Below are 24,524 nucleotides of genomic sequence, written 5' to 3'. Positions count from 1 at the left end.
TTTCTGTGGCATCTCAAAACAGTATTAATCTCAGTCAGCATACTATTTCCAACAGCAAGTTATAGTTTCTGAACTCATGACCAGGACTGCAGTGAGTCTGTAGCCCTGTTATTCCTTTACAGATAGTCCTCAGTTAATGACAATTCAAACAGTGACTGTTGAAGTTACAATAGCGCTGACCAAATGGTGGTTACAACTGTTCCGGCTATGCCAGCACCCCTGCAATCACATGATCATGATTTGTGACTTTGTGAATGTGCTTTATGCTTTCATCACTTGCAACAGAAATTCTGGTCCCAATTGCTGTCATAACTCTTAAGACTATCTCTGTCCAATATCAAGTAGCATAATACTTCTCAATACAGAGAAAAAGCTATTACAGACTACTTAATCTGCATAATCTTTCTTTATATTCGATCTGAGATGAAGTGAAACAAAGAGGGAGAATCAACTCATTCAAAGCTGAGTAGGGATATGAATTATGATATCCTTAATCCAAGTACGACACTACTTTACTGAAATTCTCTATAGGGTTAATGATCCTCAACTAAATATTAGGATAGTAAATTTTATTATTCTGTGTATGTATTACTTCACCTTAGTATGCACTATTTTCTACATCAGTATTCCCTATGCTATATTGCAATAAAAATACAATTTTTCTTTTTGAAATTTGTTTTTCTGTGAAACAAAGAATTTTGCTGAAAATATATCAAAACTGAACTATAATTTGTATGTTCTAAATGATAGAATTTTAGAAGATTAAATTCTTTCTTAATATTCTACATGAGGCTACTTTTAAAGGGTTTTTTTCAAATAATTCAATTAGTGTAAGAATCCTGTATTATAATAGAAACCAATTTTTGAAGATACAGTTTAGATGAAATTGCTTCAACTGAAGTTCTATGACCATTCTCTTTTTTTAAAATGATCCAATACATTATGCCATTAACAACTTTGACTTTCAGTTCACAATGAACTCCACTTTCAAATGCTAATTCTTATTCCAAGGTAGCATTTAAGGATGTTTTAAATACTAGATGGAAAATATGTCAATATTTGAAGCACTGAAAAATTATTTGTAAATTACTAAGTATAGTGTTGTTAGCACAACATTTTTTTTTGATAAACCAGCAGTTACTAAGTTACACTGGACAAACCAGCAGTTAATAAATTACATAAGAAACATGACAGACCTTAGATGTAAAACATTCCATAATGATATTGGGCTTTAATCCTAAATACATATATTTATAGATCAGAAAAATACACAGCTTTTAATCAGTATGTGATTATTAGGACTTGGCAAAGACAGACAGCAGTCAGATAAAAAACATCAGATAATTGTAGCCTTACTTAAAAATTCCCCTTCAATTTATAATGAAATGGCAAGTCATAATCCTGACATAAATTAATCTTGTCCCCTGTTCTCTTCACCAAAGAATACTTCAATACTATGAGAGTTTAAATCCAGTAAGTATGAAGTAACAGTAGATGATCTAGGATGTTCAGTCAAAACCCAAACAGAAGCTGGTAACAAAGGATTGCTGGATTTCTCTCTTCAATTGTTTTTTTTAACAAGCCTTGGAAACTTTATACTTACTTTATAAGACCATCCTCCATGTAAATGTCAGCATGGAATGACTGGTCATCATTGACTATTCTTCCTCCTTTAATAAGAAGACGGTCACTCTATGTGAAAGAAAAACAAAGAATATCTGTGTCATTTTCTATCAACCTATCCCTCTCCAGAGGGAGATATACAAATTTCAAATTTTGAGCTGAATTAAACCCTTCCAAACTTGATTTTCTAGTTTTCTAGATTTTCAGAAAGGATCATTTTACAGGACAGGAACTTCAGCTCATCCAATGGTGGATTTAGGATGACAAATGGAGCAAAATGGAGCAAAAGTCCATTGCCCTTAGAAATTCCAGCCATCAGAACTATTTCCTATAAGAGGTTTTCCATTTTGTGTTGCTTACAGTCAAAACAAAACTTTTGAGATATTTAAATTAACTTCATTTACAGTTTATGCACGGCATTGAGAGGTTTAAACATAACATGAAACTCTGAGAAAAAAGATTAATAGAACAATTTGTAAAAAAGAAAAATGACTTATTTTATAGACAGAAGACTTCCATAGCATAAATATTCCCTGAAAAATATGCATAAAGGATGCTCAGACATGGTTTTGAGCACTGTAACTTCCTTTCTTGTCTACTACCTGTCTAGACCCAATATTTGTTACTTCTGATATATTATGCGTTTTGGTGTGCATATTTTAATACATTGTTTTAATTAAGAAATTAGTGATGAATATACTTTGAAAAATCCTCCCATATTCTTTCTATACTCGGTATGGGATATTGGGTTACAAACTGCCCTTCCACTTTCTTTTGTCTGTCTGAAGTATTCTCACCGCTGTTTATGAACAATGTGTCTCATTGTGTTCCAACTGAAAATTCCTGTTAATTATTTTCTAGCAACATTCTTTTTGAATGATGTGTCATCATTATATTAGTACCACATTTTAAAAAGTTAATCATATTCAGAGAATGTGTTACAGAAGCAAAAATCTGAACAACTGATAGACATTAAATCCTTTGCAGCAGAGTTATTGGTATTCATTTGGCAATAATCTCACCACTGAGTCACAATCTTATCTAATGCCACAACAGCAGCACTATATATAGCAAAGAATATAATGTACCGGTTCCCAAATGCATACTTGGACTGAAGGAGGAGCTCAGATTTGAGAAGTTAAAAAGATGATTACCATAGAACAACCAGGATAAGCCTCTGCATCTCATCCTATTGGTAGGCTTATGGCAGAACAATGCCAAAGTAGCGATCTGTTTATTCAGAAAAGTTTTGACTTGTCTTTAGTTGACAAAATGATGGAAGGATGTTTTATCTTTACCAAATATGTATTCAATATTAAAGCGTGGATATTTTGGAGGTTCAGAGTAAGTGTATTCAGATTAACACCAAAAACATATCCCAAGTGCTCTATTCGGCCTGGCTCAAGTATTGTTATAGTATATTTTCTTAAATGCTTCACTTTCTAATCAGTTTGCTGATTGCTATAAATACATCTTATTTCTGAATAAACATGTATGATTAAATTATAAGGCCCCAACTATGTGAAATAGTATATTTGAATGAAATTTTCCTCACAAAAAATGCCATAAGACAGGGGTGCCCGATCTTTTGGGCGCCAGGGACAAGTTCTGTGGAGGGTATATTTTCCACGGACTGGGCGACCATGATTTTGCGCACTGCCTGGATCTTGCGCATGTGCAGATGGGTTTTCATTTGCTTGCATGGCCTGGTTACCAGTCCGGAGTCCAGTACCAGTCGGTGGCCCGGAAGTTGGGGGCCCATGCTATAAGACATTGCTTTATATGTATAAAAGTAGTACAGGATTTGACTAATGTGCCTATACATCTACCAATCACTTGAAAATATTTCATGAATATTTTGAAAAGATACACAAGGCATCATTTGTAATTAATAACATAACTAAATGATGACAAACCACTGTTTCTCTGAAATGTACCAATTTGCAAGAATCAATTCAGCTGTCCCTTATTTTTTCTTTAGCAAAGCATTCACTTGGGAAGGCTACATTTGGTTTTGTATTCCTTAACATTAAATCTCAATGCCACTATCAGATTTTTCACAAAAGCTAAGGCAATTTGCAAAAAAAGTAGCGTAGTAAACAAACCCCATTGTTTTATTACATGCCACAAAAAGTTGAAACGACATCAATCAATTCCCATTTCTTGGAAATGCTATTTTAGTTCTATGTAAGTCAAAGAGTCCTTGTTCATATATCATGCAAATTTCTGAATATGCTTTAATGCCAAAGTAAATAATGTAGGACCTCCTTACAAGGAATGCTGTGTGCACTGCAGAACTTCAACGATTACATTGAAAAGCCAAAATGACTGTGTGGTAGAAAAGCCTATTTATTTTAGTGTGAAACTAACCAACCTGAATTTGTTTAGGAAAGTTAAATGATTGTGTTTTTTTCTATTTGCAATATCAAAAGTCATTCAGAATTTATAGTTGGAAAGCAATTAAGGTTGTTACCTGTAATTTGCAAGCAATTTAAGATGTAAAGCCTTCTACTAATCTATCATTTATATACTATTGTGAACTCAGGGCTGAATTATTGGGTAATAAATCAGAGATCTATGATGCTTTGGTTTGTACAAAAAAGGGAAAAAATTTCAAGAGGAAAAAAAATGCCCCCCTCACCCATCCAAAAAAGTTTTGAATGAACTTGACGACTACAAATATTAACTCTCCAAAGAAGTTGGGATTGGGGAAAACCCACTAGGTGGTAAGGAAAGGGTATATCCTAGAAGAGTTTGCAGATACAGCAGCCTAGCTAAAACAGGAATACTACACATAGCAACTCCTTTGGTGTGTCCCACATCCTGTTATTCATAAGAACCACATATCATTATGCTATAGCCTGGTTTTTAATTTATGGAAATTACACTCAAGAAAACTGTGAAAATGTTCTGAAGTTTGGATCCAGAGGGGTGTGGATAGGTAAGAAAAGGCTCATCCCTAAGAATATTCAGTGGTGATACATGTTTCCAGAGATCACCCAATAAATTTTCAGTGGGACTGCACTATTCCAGGTGGAACTTGTCTGCATTGGGGGCGGAGGGGGGGGGGAGCGGGGAGGACTCCTGGATTTCTGGTTTTTTATCAATCAGCAAATAGCTGCTACAGATACATTTCATGTGCCAATTATATCCATTATGGCCATTTTCACAGTCACTCAAACCTGAATCACCTCTTGTATTTGCTCTATATGGGGTTGCTCTTGAAAACCTCTCAGGAACTTCAGTTTATTCATAATGCAGTTGTGCAAAAAGTTTCACGTGTATCTTGTTTTGTCCATGTGACATTTAGCCTTCACAAGTGACCAATGCAGTTCAACGTGCTGGTTCTCATCTATATCCAAGCCCTCTTTAAAACCTAGCTACTTAAAACAATTTTCCTTCTTGGATGTTTCTGCACATCTAGTTAGATATGGAAAGTATGTGCTGGATCCCATCAGCGAAGTAAAGCCATCTTGAAGGACCCAGAGAGATCCCTTGTCTGTAGCTGCACCAGCCTTTGGAATACCGAGTCTGCATAGCCCTGGCACTATTGCCTTTTAGGAGAGCCTTGAAGACCTTGATTGACATATGGCATACAGACCTGTGATCCCACTTAGTCCTTGTTGTTTTCTACTATTGTTTCCTTGATATCAATGTATTAAAGTTTTATTATTGATGGCTATGTTTATGCCTCTTTTACTGTGGATTACGTTATTCCAAAGGTTGACACAGCTATAGACAGGGAACCTTTGGGCTCCTTCAAGATAATGTTACTTCACTGATGGGACTCCAGAGCACCACAAACTTGCCAAATTTTACTAGATGTGCAGAAAGTCTTCAAGAAAGGAAGTTGTATAGATATCCAGTTATAAAAAGGGAGGAAAAGCAGTCTAGGCCAATCTAACAATATAATGTTATTGGGGATAGCTATGGGAAGGAAAGGAAAGGAAGGCACTGGTAAAATGTTGGATTATCCAGTGGGATATGCCATGAATGAAAGATCAAGAACAGCTAAGGGGAGGCACAAAAGGGATAGAAGGAAATGCAGGAAAGTCATTCATATATATTGCACATCAACTATTGTAGCGATTGTTGACAGGAGAAGGAAGGGAATGTGTTGGGAAGATTAGGGCTGGATAGACTGATGGGATACGCCATGCTGGAAGCTACTGAGGAAAAGCAGATGTTATGCATCAGCTTTTCTCTATTCTCTCTCTAAAATCATTCCAATACAGTCCTTGACTTATGACTTGTTCATTCAGTGACCATTTGAAATTACAATGGCATTAAACAAAGGGACTTGAAATCCTTGCCCAAAGTTCCAACTTCCCAAAGTTGTAGCACCAAATTGAACAAACGTTGGTGCTTGACAGGGCATCCACTCTTACATCATAGGAATGTTGCAATTTCCCCTCCCTGACTGTGGGCCAGGAGACCTTGGCCAGCTAGGTGTACTGGTGTGTGGAAACCTGCCAGGGGCTGGAAGGTTTGGCTAGCTAGGCCCAACGGCATGTGGGCTTCCTTTCTTTCCTCCACCATGGATTTCTCTTTACTTTGCCATGCCCGGAAGTCTCAGCAGGCCACTTGGTAGTGGTGGTGAGGCACAGAGAAGACCGGGCCTCTCAGGATTTGGAGGAGGGAGAGGCAAAGAGAAGGTCCACACACTCCTGGGCTAGCTGGGAGAGGCCTTCTGACCCATAGCAAGTTTCCACATGCCGGTAGGCACTGGGCCTCCCAAGACTCCCTTATTCTGAGGCACCTCTTCAGTTACTTAACAACCGCAATGTGGAGAGTTCAGTGATAATTGATTGAGGCAGCCATGTTAATGGCTTAATGATCATAGTGAGTTATAAAAATTCTGGGCTCAATTGTGGTTGTAAATTGAGAACTACTTGTATTTGTGGGCTTTATTTCAGTCAAAACCTAGGAAAATGAAGGTACTCTGGATTTTGTTCCTGCCACTTGACACTTGAGAATGGTTCAGCAGAACTTCCAGAAGTTCAGGTGGTTATTTTGGCTAAAATCCACTGTATTACTTGTTTTATAAACAAAATGCAAGTTTTGGATATGTCAGATTTATGCACAATCTCTGAATTGTTCTCAGAACTGGATTTTTAACATATTTTCAGCACCCAATCAATGGTGAGGTCTGCTCCTCTTAGTGGTGATACTGCCCGCTGAGCTGAACATAGACCAAACCGATGTCAGGCTCCGGCAACAAGCCAGTCAGGTTTTATTTTCATCACAACCAAATTGATCAACAGTCTCATACATCAAACTTGGTTGTTAGGCGTTTCTCTCCCTGACCATGTCAGCAATCACACAGTTCAGAAGAAAATGGGAATTGTGCTAATATCAAAGAGAATGCTGAGATTGTGCAAAATGGAGCTTATTGACCTGAAAAGCGGACCCCGCACCTGAAGAAAAAAATGCTAGGATGATCATGATGATGACTGACAGTACTGAACCATGGACAAACCCAGGAGGGTTCAACGCAGCCTGGACTGTTTCCTATTCTTGCTTGTAACAAAACAAAAAAGGTCCATATTCCTCTTTTGTACAATAAGCTTATCTTTTTCCTTGAGGAAAGCTATCTGAACCTTTTTGCCCTTTCAAGAAAGGAGTAAATGATAATAATATGAAGCAGCAATAAAAGCTAAGGAGCGCATTTCCTTCTGTATTAAGATATGTACGCATTTTTCAGGTTTCTTTTTCTAAAAAGTGAATGTGAGTTTATCACCATTAATAATTTCGAAAGCATAGTATGTACCAGATCAGGAACAAAGCATTCCCATTTTAAAAATATTGCAATTATAACATAAAGAGCTTGATTGTAAAATCAGATGTATTTATCCATTGAAATACAATGGATAATGGAGGAAAAAATCAGCATCAAACTCATCCCAAGCATTAACTGTGAAGCAGAAGGAGAGGATATGTAGAATGACATCATGTCTATTTTAAAATGGAACATCCTAGATACATTCATATACAAGAGGAACTGAAGAGGAAACTAAATCATTTAGAGGAAAAGGATTGAGTAAAGCAAGGACTTCAACTTGCTTATTGAGATCCTCTGGACTATTACAATAAACACACTGTTCATTCTGCCAAAACTCATTTAAGCTTCCCCACACCCAACCACGTTTTCCTGCCAACCCTGTGTCAGCTTGGATCATTAGCCATTATTAGCCTGAGACAAATACTAACTACAGAGTACAGATAATAAACTCATTCATGAAGTCTACATAACTAAAGCACAGCCTCCCCCAAGTCTTCTTGTGTTTTCCACTGACTTAAATAGGACTTAAACCTTCTAAATCCCCAGTATAAAATGTTATACTCTACTGTTACACAAAATTTTATTGCTTATGAATTCCCACACAAAAGTAACAATATACTGTAAATCAATTTTTTTTCCTAGAGAAAGGGAGAAGACTACCTTCAATACCAACAGGTTGTGAGATAACGTTCATGATTTAACATTGTAAGGTTCTACAATATGACTAATGTTACTGTGTTATTAGTATTTTCAAATACCTTGATTCTAAAATCATGCAGGCCAACAACAGTTGAATGCCATCATTTCTAAATCATCCTAATATGAAGGTTGGTTATTTGTTTGTTTGTTTGTTTATTTATATCAAATTATATGGCTGCCCATCTCATATGCAAATATGGGTGGCTAAGAATTAAAACATCAATATAAAATAATAATTTAATAACACCTAAAAAAATCAATCTAGACCTGTGATGGCGAACCTATGGCACGCATGTCAGAGGTGGCACGCAGAGCCCTCTGTGGGCACGCGTGCCATCGCCAGTTGCTCTTCTGGTTTCCGGCGTACACATGTGCGCCACCCAGCTGACCATCATTGATCTAGGTACTACAAGTAAGATTGCAAAAAATTAAGGCATTTGGATTTATTTTTTTGCTGGGGCAAATTAACAGAACTCACAAAGAAAAAGGTTCAGTCCAGAGATAAACAAAACAGACTTGCAAAAGAAATCCTATCTGATCCCAAAAGGGAGACTTCTACCAGATTCCTTAAAAGAGACAGCTTAATTGATCTCTATTAAAAAATAATATAGAACATATAGACCACTATTAGATTAATCAGAACAGATTAATGAAAATAAAAGTCATTTCAGAATATTTCAATTACTTAAGGTAGTTTAAACCTGAATTTACGATAAAGTAAATGCCTCTCTTCAATTCAAATTCCTTTGAATCAAAAGTAATTTTCTTGGCAACAACACAGCAGTGGCTTGTCATTGCCTTCTTCTGGGATATTCTTCTTTTTTTCAATTAATATTATTATTTGATTTCCCAGCCTAGCCTAAATCTCTGAAATCCCCTTGAGATCTCCTTTCCAAGTGTAAACAGGGACTGTCACTGCTTAGTTTGGGTTGGCTAGCAGCTAAGAAATACTAAGATACTGTAAATATGTTTAAAAAAAGAAAACATTTGATCTAAAACTAGATGCTTAAGATTAAAAAAATAACCTGAATTCTATATAAAGTATGAGCTAAGGACAAAATTATGCACAATGTATGATATACTTAGTTATGGTATGATATGAGATGATATAAAACAGATTTGTAAGGTTTCAGCATTTCCACATAACCAGGAGGAGGAATAAGCCCAAATTAATTTTCAATTGAGCAGATAACACTATCACTATATAAGCCAAAAATTATGGTTTAAAATAAACATTATTGTATTTATTTGTATCCTACCATTATTTTTACAAATAACTCAAAAGATGGTGAATATATCCAACATGGCTTCCTTCTCTTATTTTCTTCACAACAGCGCAGTGAGGTTGGTTGGTCTGAAAGAGAGAGAGACTGGCCCAAAGTCCCCCAGCTGGCTTTCATGACTAAAGCGGGACTTAAACTCAGTCTCCTGCTTTCTAGCCTGGTGCCTTGATCACTGCTAAACAAAATATGAAAACAGCTTTCCAGGTTTGCTAGAAATGGTTCAAAGAGTTTATTTGCTGAATTTTATTTCGTACATAATGTCAAACCATGAAGCTGCTTTTGAAAACAAGATTGAATTTATGGGGCATGTGCAAGACTGGCATACTAAGCAGTCGTCTGCAGTGCTTCTCTTAACTGAAAATAAGCTAATTTAGTGCAGAAGTATGAGCAGCAAAGGCATTTTTATAGTTAGTATATTACATTTCAAGAGATAGCCAAAGTTGTGCCTCATGGACTACTGCTGCTGCTATATTGGCATGTAAATTGACTGGATGAACCATCACTTTGCAGACCTGTGTAAACTGTCCTGGATGGGTACAGTAAAAATGCATCTCCTTGCACGCTGTCACTTCTCCGTAATTAATTTTCTTATTTGAATTAAAAAAGGGAAGTCCTGATACACACCATATTTGAGCTCTTATAATTCTAGTAAGTAAATAAACCAATAAGTAAAGTTGATCCATATTCAATCCCTATGTCTGCAATATTTAGCATGTCATAAGACTGACACTCAAAAATAACTAGACACATATCTATATTGAGGTTGAGAAAAGAGATGATTTACCCTTGTCAAAGCCCCCCAGTACTTTCCATGTTTATAATACTCAAGGCACATTTGTTGGAAGAAAGTCAATGTTTTAAAAGTCATTCCTCTTACTGAAAGAAACATCAGAAAGATAATGCAATGACAGTATTTCTCTCTTTTGAGTTGTTGCATTTCCTCTTCTCAATAAGAATCACCATAGCTGACAACTATAGGGGCAAACAACTGCTGTTGTTCACAGTACACAGTGGTTTAGCCCCATGCAGTGTAATCTGGCAGGTGTGTACACTGCCAGAATGCTGCCCTTAGTCTGAACTAAGGAGTGTTTTTCCAATGTGTTCATATCTATTATAAATATAGTTCCCTTAAATCAAGATTAGACAATTAATGCTCTTGCCTATCCCACAATATGTACCCCTAGCCATTTGACTTGGGATGGGTGGGTGGCAGTTAGTGCCAGACTTGCCTCATGGTAACTACATGGACAAGTCCATGCACTTTCCTAGGCAACATTTCCAGAAGAGGTTTGCCATTCTCTTCTTCCTTGGGTTGATTTGCTCCAAGTCCTTCATCCGACTTCCGTACCTAAGGCAGGTCTATAACACAGATTTCCTGATTCTTTGTCCAGAATCTTAACCACTAGAGTTAATGAGAATTAATTTCAAAACAATTAAAGGGCACTGGGTTGCCTCTCCTGGTCTAAAGCTCCAGTAAGATGGTGCTTCTGAGGACCCCCCCTTAGCAGGATCTCTGCACTTTCCCTTCCTATTCACCCTGAAAATGAAGTAATCTCAGCCTTGAAATATAGGTAAAGATGAGTTGAACTGTCAATGAAAAGAAGAGATGAGATAAGTGTTACTATCAGGTGCCATAAAACAGGAACCAGGATTGTTCAAATGAGTACCAGTTTATCCATGGTGCTCTAAACAAGAATCTGAACTAATAGTCAAGGCAAATTGGTGGTAGATAAGAATCAATGGAATTCAAAGAAGGCTGGGATTAGATATCTTGTGAGCACTAAGGGACTCCAAACTGATGATGCGCCTGACCCCCCCTCCCCTCAGGCTTAGCCTGGTCATCTCCTACATCCACCCTACTTTTCCAGCTAGAGATGACCATCAAAGTAGATAAGTAGTAAACAATTATCAGAGAGTGAAAGCATCCTCCAAAACTGTTTTAACAATTAGATAATTCAAAAAGATAAAGCAAGTGTGATTGTAAAGCAGACAAATTAAGGAGACAAAGCAGTGCAATGGAAAATAGAAAACAAAGAGTAGGGTGTGCCTGTATTTTTTATCTCTAAGTCTAGGTGAATTGTTCTTCTTTCTCTGGATTTGTTCTTTTATTTTGACTATATTTAGATTTTATCTCTCACCTTCTAGATTTGGACCTGAAGATAAAGTGGGGGAAGAGGATATTAATCCCTCCAAAAAGGGCAAATCTTTTTGCCTTTTATGAACTAACACTCTGCTGGATTTAGAGGTCTGTGGTTCAAACCATGATTGCAACATGCCTTTAGTTTCCATAATTCAGTTTTACCATTTCTGAAATGGCTATTTTGTGAATTATCATGTCAAAGGCAGCCATTTTGAGACAACACCCATAACAGTTTCACAAAATTCAAATATAAACTATGTTATAAAAGAAATTTAAAAATGTACAATAAAGTTACATTAGAAAGATTAATGTATGTTACATATCTTTCCAATTTCCTGAAAACATTTAAGCCAAAAGCAGTAACTAAGTGAGCCAATTGTCACAGTGATGCACTATGGTATTAATTTGATTAATACTCCCAAACACAATTTAGGAAAAAATATAATGTGCTTTTAGGGAGGCATAATACCATCTAAGAAATTAATTCTTAATAATTTTCTATAACCTTAAAGCGTACACAATGAGTTCCAAGATAATGTGTTGAGTTAAAATCCCAGGTTCCTTTCCTATACTTTTTGGAGACTTTCAACAGAATCTACTGTTTTTAACATTTCTTCTTTTGAGAAGTTCTCTTGATTTTAATCATTTAACATTAAAATAATTTCCATCAACATTTTCTAGATTGTTAAGAACTCATGATCTTAAGAATAAATTACTACATATATCTGATCTGAAATCAAGCTGGAATTTGACATTATTTTATACAATATATCCTTGATGGCCAGCCTATTGAATAATGAGGATAATATGAATTGCTTTCAACCTGCATCATCTATGCAGCAATCTGCATGTACCTATATATAATCCTGATCCACAGTATTTCTTTCTTCTTTGTAAAATATGTTCCTTTATGGCAATAGGTGCAGAGGGATTTGAGAACTTTACTCAGAAGACACACCATTTGGTCTGCAGGGAATATACTTCTTTAAGGGGGTCCCAGTGTTCTTAAAGAAGCAACTTCTGAGCCCTTCCCAGTAGAATTATAGATCCTTGTGTTTTGAGTAAGGAATATTTGCACAATAGTGTAACCTTTGTACATACCTATCACCAATTGTGCATAAATGCATACACATATTTGATCTAGAAAATTAGTTTCTTTCTTCATCTGCCACCTCAAAATCTTTTTTTCAAATGACCTAATTTAACCCATCCAATCCTCAAAATTTTAGGATTACTTTCTCAGCAAGAATTATTTCTCTTCAGTTCTTCTAGAAAGATAGGCAAGCATTAAAAATTACACAAAGCTATATACACATAACTGCACTTAGAAGACAGAGTATAAATCCTAAGGCCAAATTCACAAGACTTTTCTTGTTTTGAAGCAAAGGACACATTATTGCAATATGGACAGAGGGGTTCTAGAATATGATTTCTAGATACTAGATAAGTGACCAAACCCTGGTGAAAATGGATTTCCCAGCATTTCAAAGAAAATGTTGGCTATGTCGAATACCAAAGTAGGTGTGGCAACTCTGCACAGATTATCAAAGAAGCAGAAGTACTGCAGTCAGGTGCAGCAGCACAAAAGAAAACAACATCATGGAATTTAGCTAATGGATGTGGATCACACCTTGAAGACCTAAGGGGAAAGAAAATGCATCGGTTTCCCAAGGCTGGTCCTTTGTATTACGCTCGGTACATTTGTCTGGTTTCTGGATTGCTCAAACTGAAAAACAGCAGATAAGACTGATTTAAATAGCAAACATATTGATCCATAGTGGGTACTTCATGGTAGTAAATCAATTATGTTCAAAATGATTTTTCGAAGAACTATGAGTGAAGATGTTATGCTTTCTTGAAATAACCAGGGAGTGGGATCCTCGATATTATTGCATCTTAAAATAAACAAACAATACCAACCCCAAGTCTGACCTAAGATTCTAGAAGAATCCTATTTTTATGGGATAAACAAACAAGCTAAAATGGCATATTTTATTCAGTAACTCAGTTATTTAAGATCACAGGGGGAAAACATGCTTCACTCACTGCAAAATAAATCTGTAACTTATATAATCATGCTTTTCAAACGAAAAAAACAAGGCACCCCGATTAACAGAAAATTTGTGACTTTTAACCAAAAACATTTTTTCAGGGAAATTATATATAGATGTTAAGCTTTCAGTCAAGTGTATGTTTTGTGTGTGTGTGTGTGTTTCATTGTGCTTCCTTTGTTTGCTACAAAGATGGAGTAGCCATCCATTCCCCCAATGCATATCCCATCCCACAAAAGATTTCATTAAAATGCATTAGAGACAAAGTACAGCTGCACTCCTTGTATCAGAAGCCAGTAACAAAAAAGCTCAGGCCTATTAAAAACCAAGGGGGTACCCCCAGTGCAAGGCGTTTCATTGCATCAACAATAAGTCAGGGTGGAGTATGAATCTACTGGAAAGGCATCTGCAGAGCACACGCCAAGAAAGATGCAAAATACTGCAATATTTCAGTCTCTCTCTCTCTTCCATGCTTTGCAGCAAATATATTTTTCTTCAGGTTAGCAAACATTGTATTATAAATGAACATTCCTAATATTAGTTCATAAATCTGACTTCTCTTTTTATAAAAGAACCAATTCCTTTTCCCCCTCTTTGGTAGTCAAAGCACATGACGCACCCAAATTTGCAAGAAATAAAAAAATATGCCGCAGACAGCTTGCAGATAACAGCATCTTCTTTAAAAAAAATGAGAAGCAACAAAAAATAAAATGACATAAAATAAAGTGAGGAAGGATCAAGCGTTTGGCTCAACTCCTCCCCAAAAAATAGGATTTCAAACTGAACATCTACTTCCCCTATGTAAGTTTGTAAATAGAATGTCTTCACTATGCTATAGACACTTCGGACAACAGGAAGTGGGGGGGGGGTGTTTAGCTGATCAGAACAGTTTAAGTCTGTATTGCTAATAAACAACGGTGCTTTTCATAAGCACCCTACATTTTAATAAAACGATAATGTCAGAACACAAAATGAAATCCTTACAATCATCACTTGCGCAGATTAACAGAAATCCCCCATTTGTTTACTTGGGGGCCATTCCTGAAACACTCCCTTCCTTTTCTGCACGCTGACCAGCTACCTCCGTATTCCTACTAAAACGCATTCTAGCACCTCTGAAGCAACGCAGCTGGCCATATTGCTGACATAAACTGTAGCAAATATAAAAAGAATGCATAACAAAACCAAGAACAGAAGACAGGAGAGGTTAAGTCACTTACAGTTATCCTGGGGATATTCTTCTTGCCCTGGTAACCAGACATGATGTGTGGCTGTTGTTGCAGCAGCAGCAGTGCCGGCTCCTACCTTCCAATTCAGAAGCAACACTAGCTTGCAAAAAAGCTCGAGCTCAGGTAGAACAAATGCCGTTCCTCAATTTTCTCTTTTTCCTCTGTCTGTTCTGCCCCCTCCCTCTTGATTCACACAATAGTAAAATTCTCTTTCTCTCTCCCTCCCGCCTCCTTTCCCAGTGACAGCTGGGTCCCTGTAAGACAAGAATGGCTGATGAAGCGACTCCTCCCTTCTTCTTTCCAGTCTCGCTTTCTCTGTGCATTGATTTCTCTCTGCTTGCCTCTTTTGCCTCACCCACTCTTTTATTGCTGTCACTGCAATAAGGCGTGATGGCCACTAGAGGGTAGCAATGCAAAGACTCCAAACCTTCTATTCCAAAGGGAATATATGTACAAGGATCTGTAAACCCTTTTACAGGACTAAATGTCTTTGGAGATTCTCCGTCATCCAGGTCCCAAATATCCTTTTTCAAGAGGCAACTGGACTTTCTGGTTTTTCTTTGAAGACGTTTCGCTTCTCATCCAAGAAGCTTCTTCAGCTTTTGCAAGACATTGCTGGTTTCCAGGACAATCGCAAAGAACAGCTAGGTACACACTTCTAACAATATACGCAACTAGAAAATGGACCCAGGATTAGGGATTACTCATCATAATCCCACAGTGGGAAGTCATTCAGTAAATCCCAAGTCTATGCAACAGAATTCTAAAGTAGAATTGAGTCTTGCTGGATCAACCCATAAGCCTAACCAGTTTGGTCTTTGATATAAAAACTCCTTATTTAAAAGAAAGTACATACAATTTGAAGAAAATTACTGAGCTAGCACTTAAAAGGCTAAAGTGAGAACTCTGTAAATACAGTTTAGCCAATTCTGAAATATATCAGTGATGTATTATCACTTTTTCTATTGTGCATTAGTCTTGTTAAACGTATTACTGCTAATATTGCACTATTTTTTCTAAGTAGTTTTTCATAAACCTTGAGAGCTTACAATTTTAATATATTTTGGAAAGAGGTAAATTCCAAGGAATTCACCCACATAGTTTTAAAAATCACTTGCAATTTAGGAAATAATGCCACTAGGGGACAATATGAACACAATCTCAAGATTATATTTTTTATGCTGTAAACCATCCAGAGTCGCTTTGAAATGAGATGGGCCGCAAATAAATCTAATAATAAATAAAAATAAAAATAAAAAAATACAGCTACAGTTAAATACAAAGATACATACTTCAATACATACTTTATGAAGGCTTTATTTGGAAATCCATACCTTAAGATTTTTGTCAGATTCCATTTAATCTTTCTATTAAAATATTTTCAATTCATACGCAAGATAAATTCAGTGACAGTATAACATATAAACATAAAATTGAGAAGATACAAAGCAAGTAAAAACCAAACTTTCTAGATATAATTTATTTATTCTATGAAATTTTATTCTATGATTAGCATGTCTATGATTACCGATATGCTCTGTGGACCATACAATGGGGACCCAGATTGTTGGAGGCAATTGAACGTTGGACTTACCTTGAACGTTCTTTCTATGTGTGCTGCAGGAAAGTCCAAGCATGGGTTAAATTCGTCTGATTGGTCAGAGACTGAGTTGGAAATTCTTTGGCCATGCTTCCTTCTCCCGGTTGAGCCTGTGTTTTTTTCAATGAAACCAGGAACAGAAGACGATGCAGTCCAATCGAAGAATCGACCACTCCTGGACCCCAGACCACAACAAGCCAGGGTGGGATTGGACTCTCCTGCAGCACACATAGAAAGAACGTTTAAGGTAAATCCAACGTTCATTCTCCTGTGCGTTGCTTGCTTGCTTGTTTGTGTATATATATATATATATGTGTGTGTTTTCTCAGGTTTTCGCGGGTGTTTGTATGTAGGTCTTTGGTTATTCGGGTCTTCTCCCACGTAAATATGTATATATATATGCCGCCCTTCTCCAGAAGGACGCAGGGCGCCGAACACAAGTTAAAAACATGTACAACAAAATCCCATTTTAAACCAAATTAACTAATAAATAATAAATAATAAAACCCAGAATCAGAGTCAGCCTATTTGCTTGAAAAGCCAAGTCTTCAGGTCCCGACGGAAGGAGCGGAGATCAGGAGCCGTCTGGAGTTCAGTAGGCAACTCATTCCAGAGGGTGGGAGCACACACAGAAAACGCCCTACCCCTGGGCACCGCCAGACGACATTGGCTCGCCTTCGGAACCCTGAGGAGAGCAGCCCTATGTGAGTGAACAGGACGGTGAGAGGCAGGCAGGAGAAGGTCCTGCAAATATCCCGGACCTCATGTAGGGCCTTATAGGTGAGAACCAGCACCTTGAAACGGACCTGGAGAACCACTGGTAACCAGTGCAGCTCACGCAGGAGAGGTGTTATATGGGAATAACGAGGGGCTCCCATAACAACCCGTGCGGCTGCATTCTGGATCAGCTGGAGTCTCCGGGTGCATCTTAGGGCAGGCCCATGTAGAGGGAATTGCAGTAATCCAAGCGGGAAGTAACCAGGGCATGAGTGACAGTGCAAAGGTCATCTCAGTTCAGGAAAGGGTGCAACTGGCGCACCAAGCGAACCTGTGCGAAGGCCCCCCTGGTCACGGCCATCAGGTGGTCTTCTAGGGACAGCCGAGCACCCAGGAGGACATCCAAGTTGCGAGCCCTATCAACGGGGGCAAGTTTTTCCCCACCCTTCAAAAGTGATGGGGTCTCTGAAACCCGAGATGCTGACATCCACAGCCACTCAGTCTTGGAGGGGTTGAGTCTGAGTCTGTTTCTAACCATCCAGGCCCGCACCGCCTCCAGGCAACGGGACATCACGGAAAGGGCATCTCTGGGGTGGTCTGGGGTGGAGATGTATAACTGGGTATCATCAGCATATTGATGATCTCACCCCGAAGCCACGAATGATCTCACCCAGTGGCTACATATAGATGTTAAAGAGCAGGGCGGAGAGAACCGACCCCTGAGGCACCCCACAATTTAGGGGCCTCGGGGTGGACCTCTGCCCCCCCACCCATACAAACTGCAAGCGACCTGAGAGGTAGGAGAACCACTGCAAAACAGTGCCTCCCACCCCCAAAAGTCGCTGCAGTAGGATACCATGGTCGATGGTATCAAAAGCCGCTGAGAGGTCAAGTAGGACCAGGATGGAGGAACAACCACCATCCCGAGCCTGCCAGAGATCATTCACCAGAGCGACCAATGCCGTTTCCGTGCTGTGCCCGCGTCGGAAGCCTGATTGGTACGGGTCTAGGTATTCCGTTTCCTCCAGGAACTGTGGGAGCTGTTGCGCCACCACAGTCTCAACAACCTTCGCAATGAAGCGAAGGTTGGAGACGGGATGATAGTTATTAAGTGAGTCTGGATCCAGGGAAGGCTTTTTGAGGAAAGGTTGAACCACCGCCTCCTTAAAAGAGGCGGGGAAGACCCCCTCCTTCAATGAAGCATTGACAATTGCCTGGATCCAGTCTCTAGTCACCTCCCTGGCAGCCGAAATCAACCAGGAGGGACAAAGATCCAATAAGCAAGTGGAGAAACCAAGTTTACAAATAATCCTGTCCACTTACTTGACAGAAACAGGATCAAGCTCAACCCAGATATTACTCTCAAGACCTACCCTAGTCTCCCCATTGTTACATTGTTACAAATTGTTACAGGGCGGGAGACAGATTGGTCCAGGGTCCCCTTGGCCAGCAGGACTCTCTGCAAAACATGTCTCCTGCTCAAGTGCCAAATGGCCAGCTTGAGCCACTGGTGTTCTGGATGTTGGAGGGCCCCTTGACTGAGGGAGACCCTGTGTGGTGGTAATATCCAGGGACACGAGATGGACAGTGACATCAGGTCCGCGAACCATGGACATCGCGGCCAATGAGGTGCCACTAACAACACCTCCGCTTCTTCCTCCAAGGTTTTCCTGATTACTCTCTGGATCAGCGGAATGGGAGGAAAGGCATACAGCAGTTCGGTCGGCCATGGGCAACAAAGAGCGTTGGTCCCCTCAGCTGCTGGTGTCCAATTCCGGGAGAAAAACCGAGGCAGGTGGGTATTTTGTGGGCTGGCAAATAAGTCCATGACTGGAGTCCCGAAGCGAACCGTTATGAGGTGGAAGGGGTCTGGGTGGAGTCGCCATTCGGACTGGTCTATTGTTGTTCTGCTCAACCAGTCTGCCATGGAGTTGGACGTCCTGGTAATGTGTTCTGCCTGTAGCGACTGCAGCTGTTGCTCTGCCCAGAGACCCAACTTCCTCGCTTCGCGCATGAGAAGCTTGGAACGAGTGCCCCCTTGTCTGTTGACATGCGCCTTGGCGGTGACATTGTCCATCAACAAAAGGACATGCTGATTCGCCAACTCTTTTTGAAAGTGGCATAGTGCCAGATGGGCTGCTCTCAGCTTCAACCAATTAATGACGTTTAGCAAATCCTGCTGAGACCACCGCCCTTGAATCACATTGGAATTAAGATGAGCTCCCAACCGAAGAGGCTGGCGTCCGATGTTAGCACCAGCCTGGGAGGGTCTCAAAATAAGCAGCCCTTGTCCATGGCGCTGACTTCCACCAGCTCAGGTAATGAAGAACCTGTGGAGGAACCCTGACCTTGCACAGGGAGTTGCTGCATCCTGACCTCTGACTGGGCAGAAGTAGCCATTGCAAGGCCCTGGTATGTAACCAAGCCCACGGAACTATTGCTAAACAAGAAATCATTTTCCCTAATAGCTGGGAAAGAAGCAATAGGGGCACTAACGCCAAGGTCTACACCTGATCTACCATCTCCCTGATACTGTCCTTTTTCTCCTGAGATAGAAACACTTGTGATAACTGAGTATCGATCACTGCACCCAAATGGGTAAGCCTTGTGGACGGTGTCAGATGGCTTTTCTCCCAGTTCACGGAGAACCCGTAGTCCTGGAGTGTTTGGATTGTAACTCGCAAATCCCGTTCTGCCTGCCTGAGGGATGATGCCTGAATTAGGACATTGTCGAGATAACACTGTAGGCGTATGGAGCGCTCCCTCAGATGTGCTGCTACTACGTCCAGCAACTTGGTGAAGGTTCTCGGGGCTGAGGAGAGGCTGAAGGGAAGCGCCCGATATTGCCAATGGCGGCCTGCAAATGCAAATCTGAGGAACCTACTGTGGGCTAGCCTTATGGGAACATGGAGGTAAGCCTCTTTGAGATCTATAGATGTTAAAAAATCTCCCTGTCTGAGACAACCCAGGATTGAATAAAGGGATTGCATTTTGAACCACCTGTATTTTATATGAACGTTGAGTTCTTTCAGGTTCAAGATAGCTCTTTGGCCACCCAAACTTTTGGGAACTAGGAAGAGTATGGAGTAAAACCCCAACCCCCTCTGCCCCACTGGCACCAGCTCTATGGCCTTGAAATCCAGCAAGTGCTGAATCTCAGCCTCCATCATAGCTTTCTTGGTGAATCTCCGGGTATGGGACATTGGATAAATCGTTGTGGAGGACTGGAACAAAATTCCAGGGTCAGTCCAAGGTTTACAGTTTGTAAGGACCACGCATCTGTGGTTATCTCCCTCCACTGGTCGGCAAACATCTTTAACCTGCAACCAATAGGGATCTGAGTCCATGAGTCATTTCAAACAACGGTAAGGCTGTCCCCCGGATCCTCGATAAGGTCTGGATTGCAGCTGTCGAGATCTGTCTCGAAATCCTGACTTGTCTTGTGCCCTATCGAAACTGTGGGAATATTGTCTGTGGAATTGCGAGGCGGAGAATCCCGCCTCAGTATTCCGAAAGGGCTGCCTGCGGTAATAAGGAGTAGATCTCCTGTCTGATCTCCTAGCTGATTGAGGCAGGCCTTCCTTTTATCCTTACCTTCTACCAGGATAGGATCTAACACCTCCCTAAACAGCTGGCGTCCTTTAAAGGCCATTTGGACCTCATGTCCGCTTGCCACTGGCGTAACCATAACAAATGTCTGGAGGTGATATTGGAAGCCAGAGCCCTAGAGGCAAATTTTGCCACTTAATGGTCGCATCAGCAGTGTACTCTGTTGCAGTGTCATGGGTGTTCAAGGATCGAGCCCAATAAATCCACTACACGGGTACTCTGTTGATCAGTAGTCTTTATTTACAGGTATCTCATTCTTGCAGGTACAATTCTGGAACTGAGCCTGGACCGCATGGCTGGACCTTAAGTACCCCCTGGGCGTGGCTAAGGTAAGGAGGGGTCAGTGGGTTAGGATGGACCCTGGGGGCCGGCCTATCCAGCCCTCTTGCCTCCAGCCCTGGATCTGTGGTCAGTCATTTATCTGTGACATGCAGCTATCAGTTTACTGATGTCTTGTTGGAGACTGATATCCTCTGGAGAAGCCCTGGCCTGCATCTGTTTCAGCCATAAGACTGATGTTCTAGAAATGAAAGAAGCTGCTGTAGCAGATCGAATTGCCCAAGCTGCTGCCTGGTGAGTTTTGTGGGCAGCTAAATCCGCTTTCCTATCCTCAGTTTTCAACCCTTCCACATTATCGGAGGGGAGAATGGCTGCAGAAGCCAAATTGGCTAGAGGGGCGTCAACAGCTGGAATCTGGAGGAGCTCCTCAAGCTCCTTTTCAGCTGTGAACATTTTCTTATCCATGCCACTTGGTGCTGAGACCGAGGTAGGTTGTTCCCATTGCCTTTGAATTACATCAACAAAAATTTTTGGTGAAGGAATAACTTCCTGGGTGGTGACCTGCTCTGTAAATAGACTAGCACAAAGATCCTGAGATTCCATAGTATCTACAGTGGAACTCTCCATCCGCTCCATGTTAGCAGTCATTTTGGCCTTAAGTAATAAGGTTTTAAAAAGATGGGGGTGGAACAAACCAGAATAGGTGGGTTTATCTGGGGCAATCCCCTCATCACCTGAAAATTCAAAATCCCCTAGTTCTTCCTCTCCTTCCAGCGAAGCCTCGCTGTGAACAGAAGCAGTGGCATGATGTGATTCCTCAAGATAACCTCTATTTCCATGCAAGGGGTGATGCAGAGTTCAGGCCTTAAGGGTCCTGAATGTAAAGGAGCCATCAACTCTCTTTGTGCCAGTGCCTCATCAATGCCTTGAGTAATAGTTTGCACAATAGCATAACGTAACTCTGCAGATAATCCTTGATCTGCCACCTCCATGGGGCGAAGTCCAGCTGCTGTGGGTGTAAACGTGGCAGATGGCACAGAACGCCCTTTGCCAGGACCCTGCAAGGAACCTGAAGTAGACTGAATAGGGGTCTGCTCAATCCCTTCCTTGTGAAGTGGGGTCATGGGGTGCAGATGGGTGTGCTGATTACGTACCTGGCTCCCTGCCACGTGACGACAGCCCTGCCCGAGCTGCTCAACGTTATAGCCGCGGTGGCGGTTGACACCCCCAGGCTTATGGTCATGGGGGATTTTAACCTGCCATCCGTCGGTGAGGCGTCTGAGGTGGCTCGGGAGTTCATGGCTTCCATGACGGCCATGGACCTGACCCAGTTAGTTCATGGCCCTACTCACACGGGGGGAAACACGCTAGACCTGGTTTTTGTCTCTGGTCAGTGGTTGAGTGATCTTGAGATAGGAGATATAGTGATCAAGCTCTTGTCATGGTCAGATCACTCCCTCCTTCGCTTTGACCTTCGAACCGCCGCACCCCGCCGCAGGGAGGCGGAACCATTGAGGTGGTACCGCCCCAGGCGCCTGATGGATCCTGATAGGTTCCAGACGGAGGTTGGGCCATTTCCTGAGGCTCTGGCACACGGCTTGACTGAGGAGCTGGTGGCCGCCTGGGATAGGGCGGCCGCTGGAGCTTTTAATCGGGTCGTGCCTTTGCGGCCTCTGACCCGGCGTCGATCTCGCCTGGCTCCTTGGTTCACCGAGGAGCTGAGGGAGATGAAGCGCCGGAAAAGACGCCTGGAGAGTGGTTGGAGGGCCAGCCATTCTGAATCTGACCGAACACTGGTAAGGTTTCATATTAAGACTTACCTGGTGGCGATAAAAGTGGTGAAGTATAACTATTTTGCCACTCTTATTGCGTCATCAGATAATCGCCCGGCCGCCCTGTTTAGGGTGACCCGCTCCCTGCTCCACCAGGAAGCGCGGGAGGACCCCTTGGAGGGTAGAGCCGAGGATTTTGTACAGTATCTGTATGACAAAATCGCTCAGATTCGGGAACATCTGGACTCTGACTGGGTAGATTCAGCGGGGAGGACAGAGGCAGGTCTTGTGAGTATTATCTGGGAAGAGTTTGATTCTGTGACGCCCGAAGACGTGGACAGGATACTGGGTAGACTGAGCGCAGCCACATGTTTACTGGATCCGTGTCCCTCCTGGTTGGTGCTGGCCTCTCGGGAGGTTACACGAGGCTGGCTCCAGGGGATTATAAATGCTTCCTTGAGTGAGGGTGTCTTCCCTGCCGCCTTGAAAGAGGCGGTGGTGAGGCATCTCCTCAAGAAACCTTCCCTGGACCCGGCAGTGTTGGCAAATTATCGTCCAGTCTCCAACCTTCGCTTCGTTGCGAAGGTTGTTGAGAGTGTGGTAGCGCGACAGCTCCCCCAGTACCTGGATGAATCGTCGTATCTGGATCCGTTCCAGTCGGGCTTCAGGCCTGGGTACAGCACAGAAACGGCATTGGTCGCGTTGGTTGATGATCTCTGGAGGGCTCGGGACAGGGGTTGTTCCTCTGTCCTGGTCCTATTAGACCTCTCAGCGGCTTTTGATACGATCGACCATGGTATCATGCTGCACCGGCTAGAGAAGTTAGAGGTGGGGGGCACCGTCTTACGGTGGTTCTCCTCCTTTCTCTCTGACCGGTCGCAGTCTGTGTTGACAGGGGGGCAGAGGTCGACCCCGAGGCCCCTTGTATGTGGGGTGCCACAAGGGTCGGTCCTCTCGCCCCTTCTGTTCAACATTTATGTGAAGCCGCTGGGTGAGATCATCCGTGGTTTCGGGGTGAAGTACCACCAGTACACTGATGATACTCAGCTGTACATCTCCACCCCGGACCACCCCAATGATGCCCTTGAAGTGATGTCCCGATGCCTGGAGGCCGTGCGGATCTGGATGGGGAGAAACAGACTCAGGCTCAACCCATCCAAGACCGAGTGGCTGTGGTTTCCGACATCCCGATATAGTCAGTTGGTGCCATCACTGACTATTGGGGGCGAGTCACTGGCCCCCACGGAGAGGGTTCGCAACTTGGGTGTCCTCCGGGACTCACGGCTGTCTTTAGAAGAGCACATGACGGCCGTGGCCAGGGGGACTTTTTATCAGGTCCGCCTGATTCGCCAGTTGCGTCCCTTTCTGGATCGGGACTCGTTAAATACGGTCACTCATGCTCTCGTTACTTCCCGCTTGGACTACTGCAATGCTCTCTACATGGGGCTCCCCTTGAGGAGCACCCGGAGGCTCCAGCTGGTCCAGAATGCGGCCGCGCGGGTGGTTATGGGAGCGACGTGGCACTCCCATGTGACCCCCCTCCTGCACGAGCTGCACTGGCTCCCGGTGGTCTTCCGGGTGCGCTTCAAGGTTTTGGTTACCACCTTTAGAGCGCTCCATGGCATCGGACCGGGGTATCTACGAGACCGCCTTCTGCTACCAATAGCCTCTCACCGACCAGTACGCTCCCATAGAGAGGGGCTCCTCAGGGTGCCGTCGGCCAAACAGTGTCGACTGGCG

The 24,524-nt window shown here is 41.8% G+C and overlaps 1 protein-coding gene across 2 annotated transcripts in view; it reads right to left on the bottom strand.

Moving 5' to 3' along the window:
• Positions 1–24,524, bottom strand: part of DPYSL3 (dihydropyrimidinase like 3) — a 70,311-nt gene that overhangs the window by 22,491 nt on the left and 23,296 nt on the right. The window contains exons 1-2 of one of the 2 annotated variants that reach the window (XM_034405223.3): positions 14,799–15,206; positions 1,604–1,692 (exon numbers count right to left, since the gene is read on the bottom strand). In XM_034405223.3, coding sequence (XP_034261114.1) covers positions 1,604–1,692; positions 14,799–14,840 — 131 coding nt within the window. In that variant the 5' untranslated portion in view covers positions 14,841–15,206. Of the gene's footprint in view, positions 1–1,603; positions 1,693–14,798; positions 15,207–24,524 lie in introns of those variants that run through there. The other variant, XM_034405219.3, reaches the window with a different exon arrangement.

The sequence above is a fragment of the Pantherophis guttatus genome, chromosome 2, assembly GCF_059756535.1.
Source record: "Pantherophis guttatus breed Tessera chromosome 2, ASM5975653v1, whole genome shotgun sequence".
In the NCBI taxonomy this organism is placed as follows: Eukaryota; Metazoa; Chordata; class Lepidosauria; order Squamata; family Colubridae; genus Pantherophis; species Pantherophis guttatus.
The sequence above is the reverse complement of the archived record's forward strand: the minus strand, read 5'-3'. Positions and strand labels throughout refer to the sequence as shown.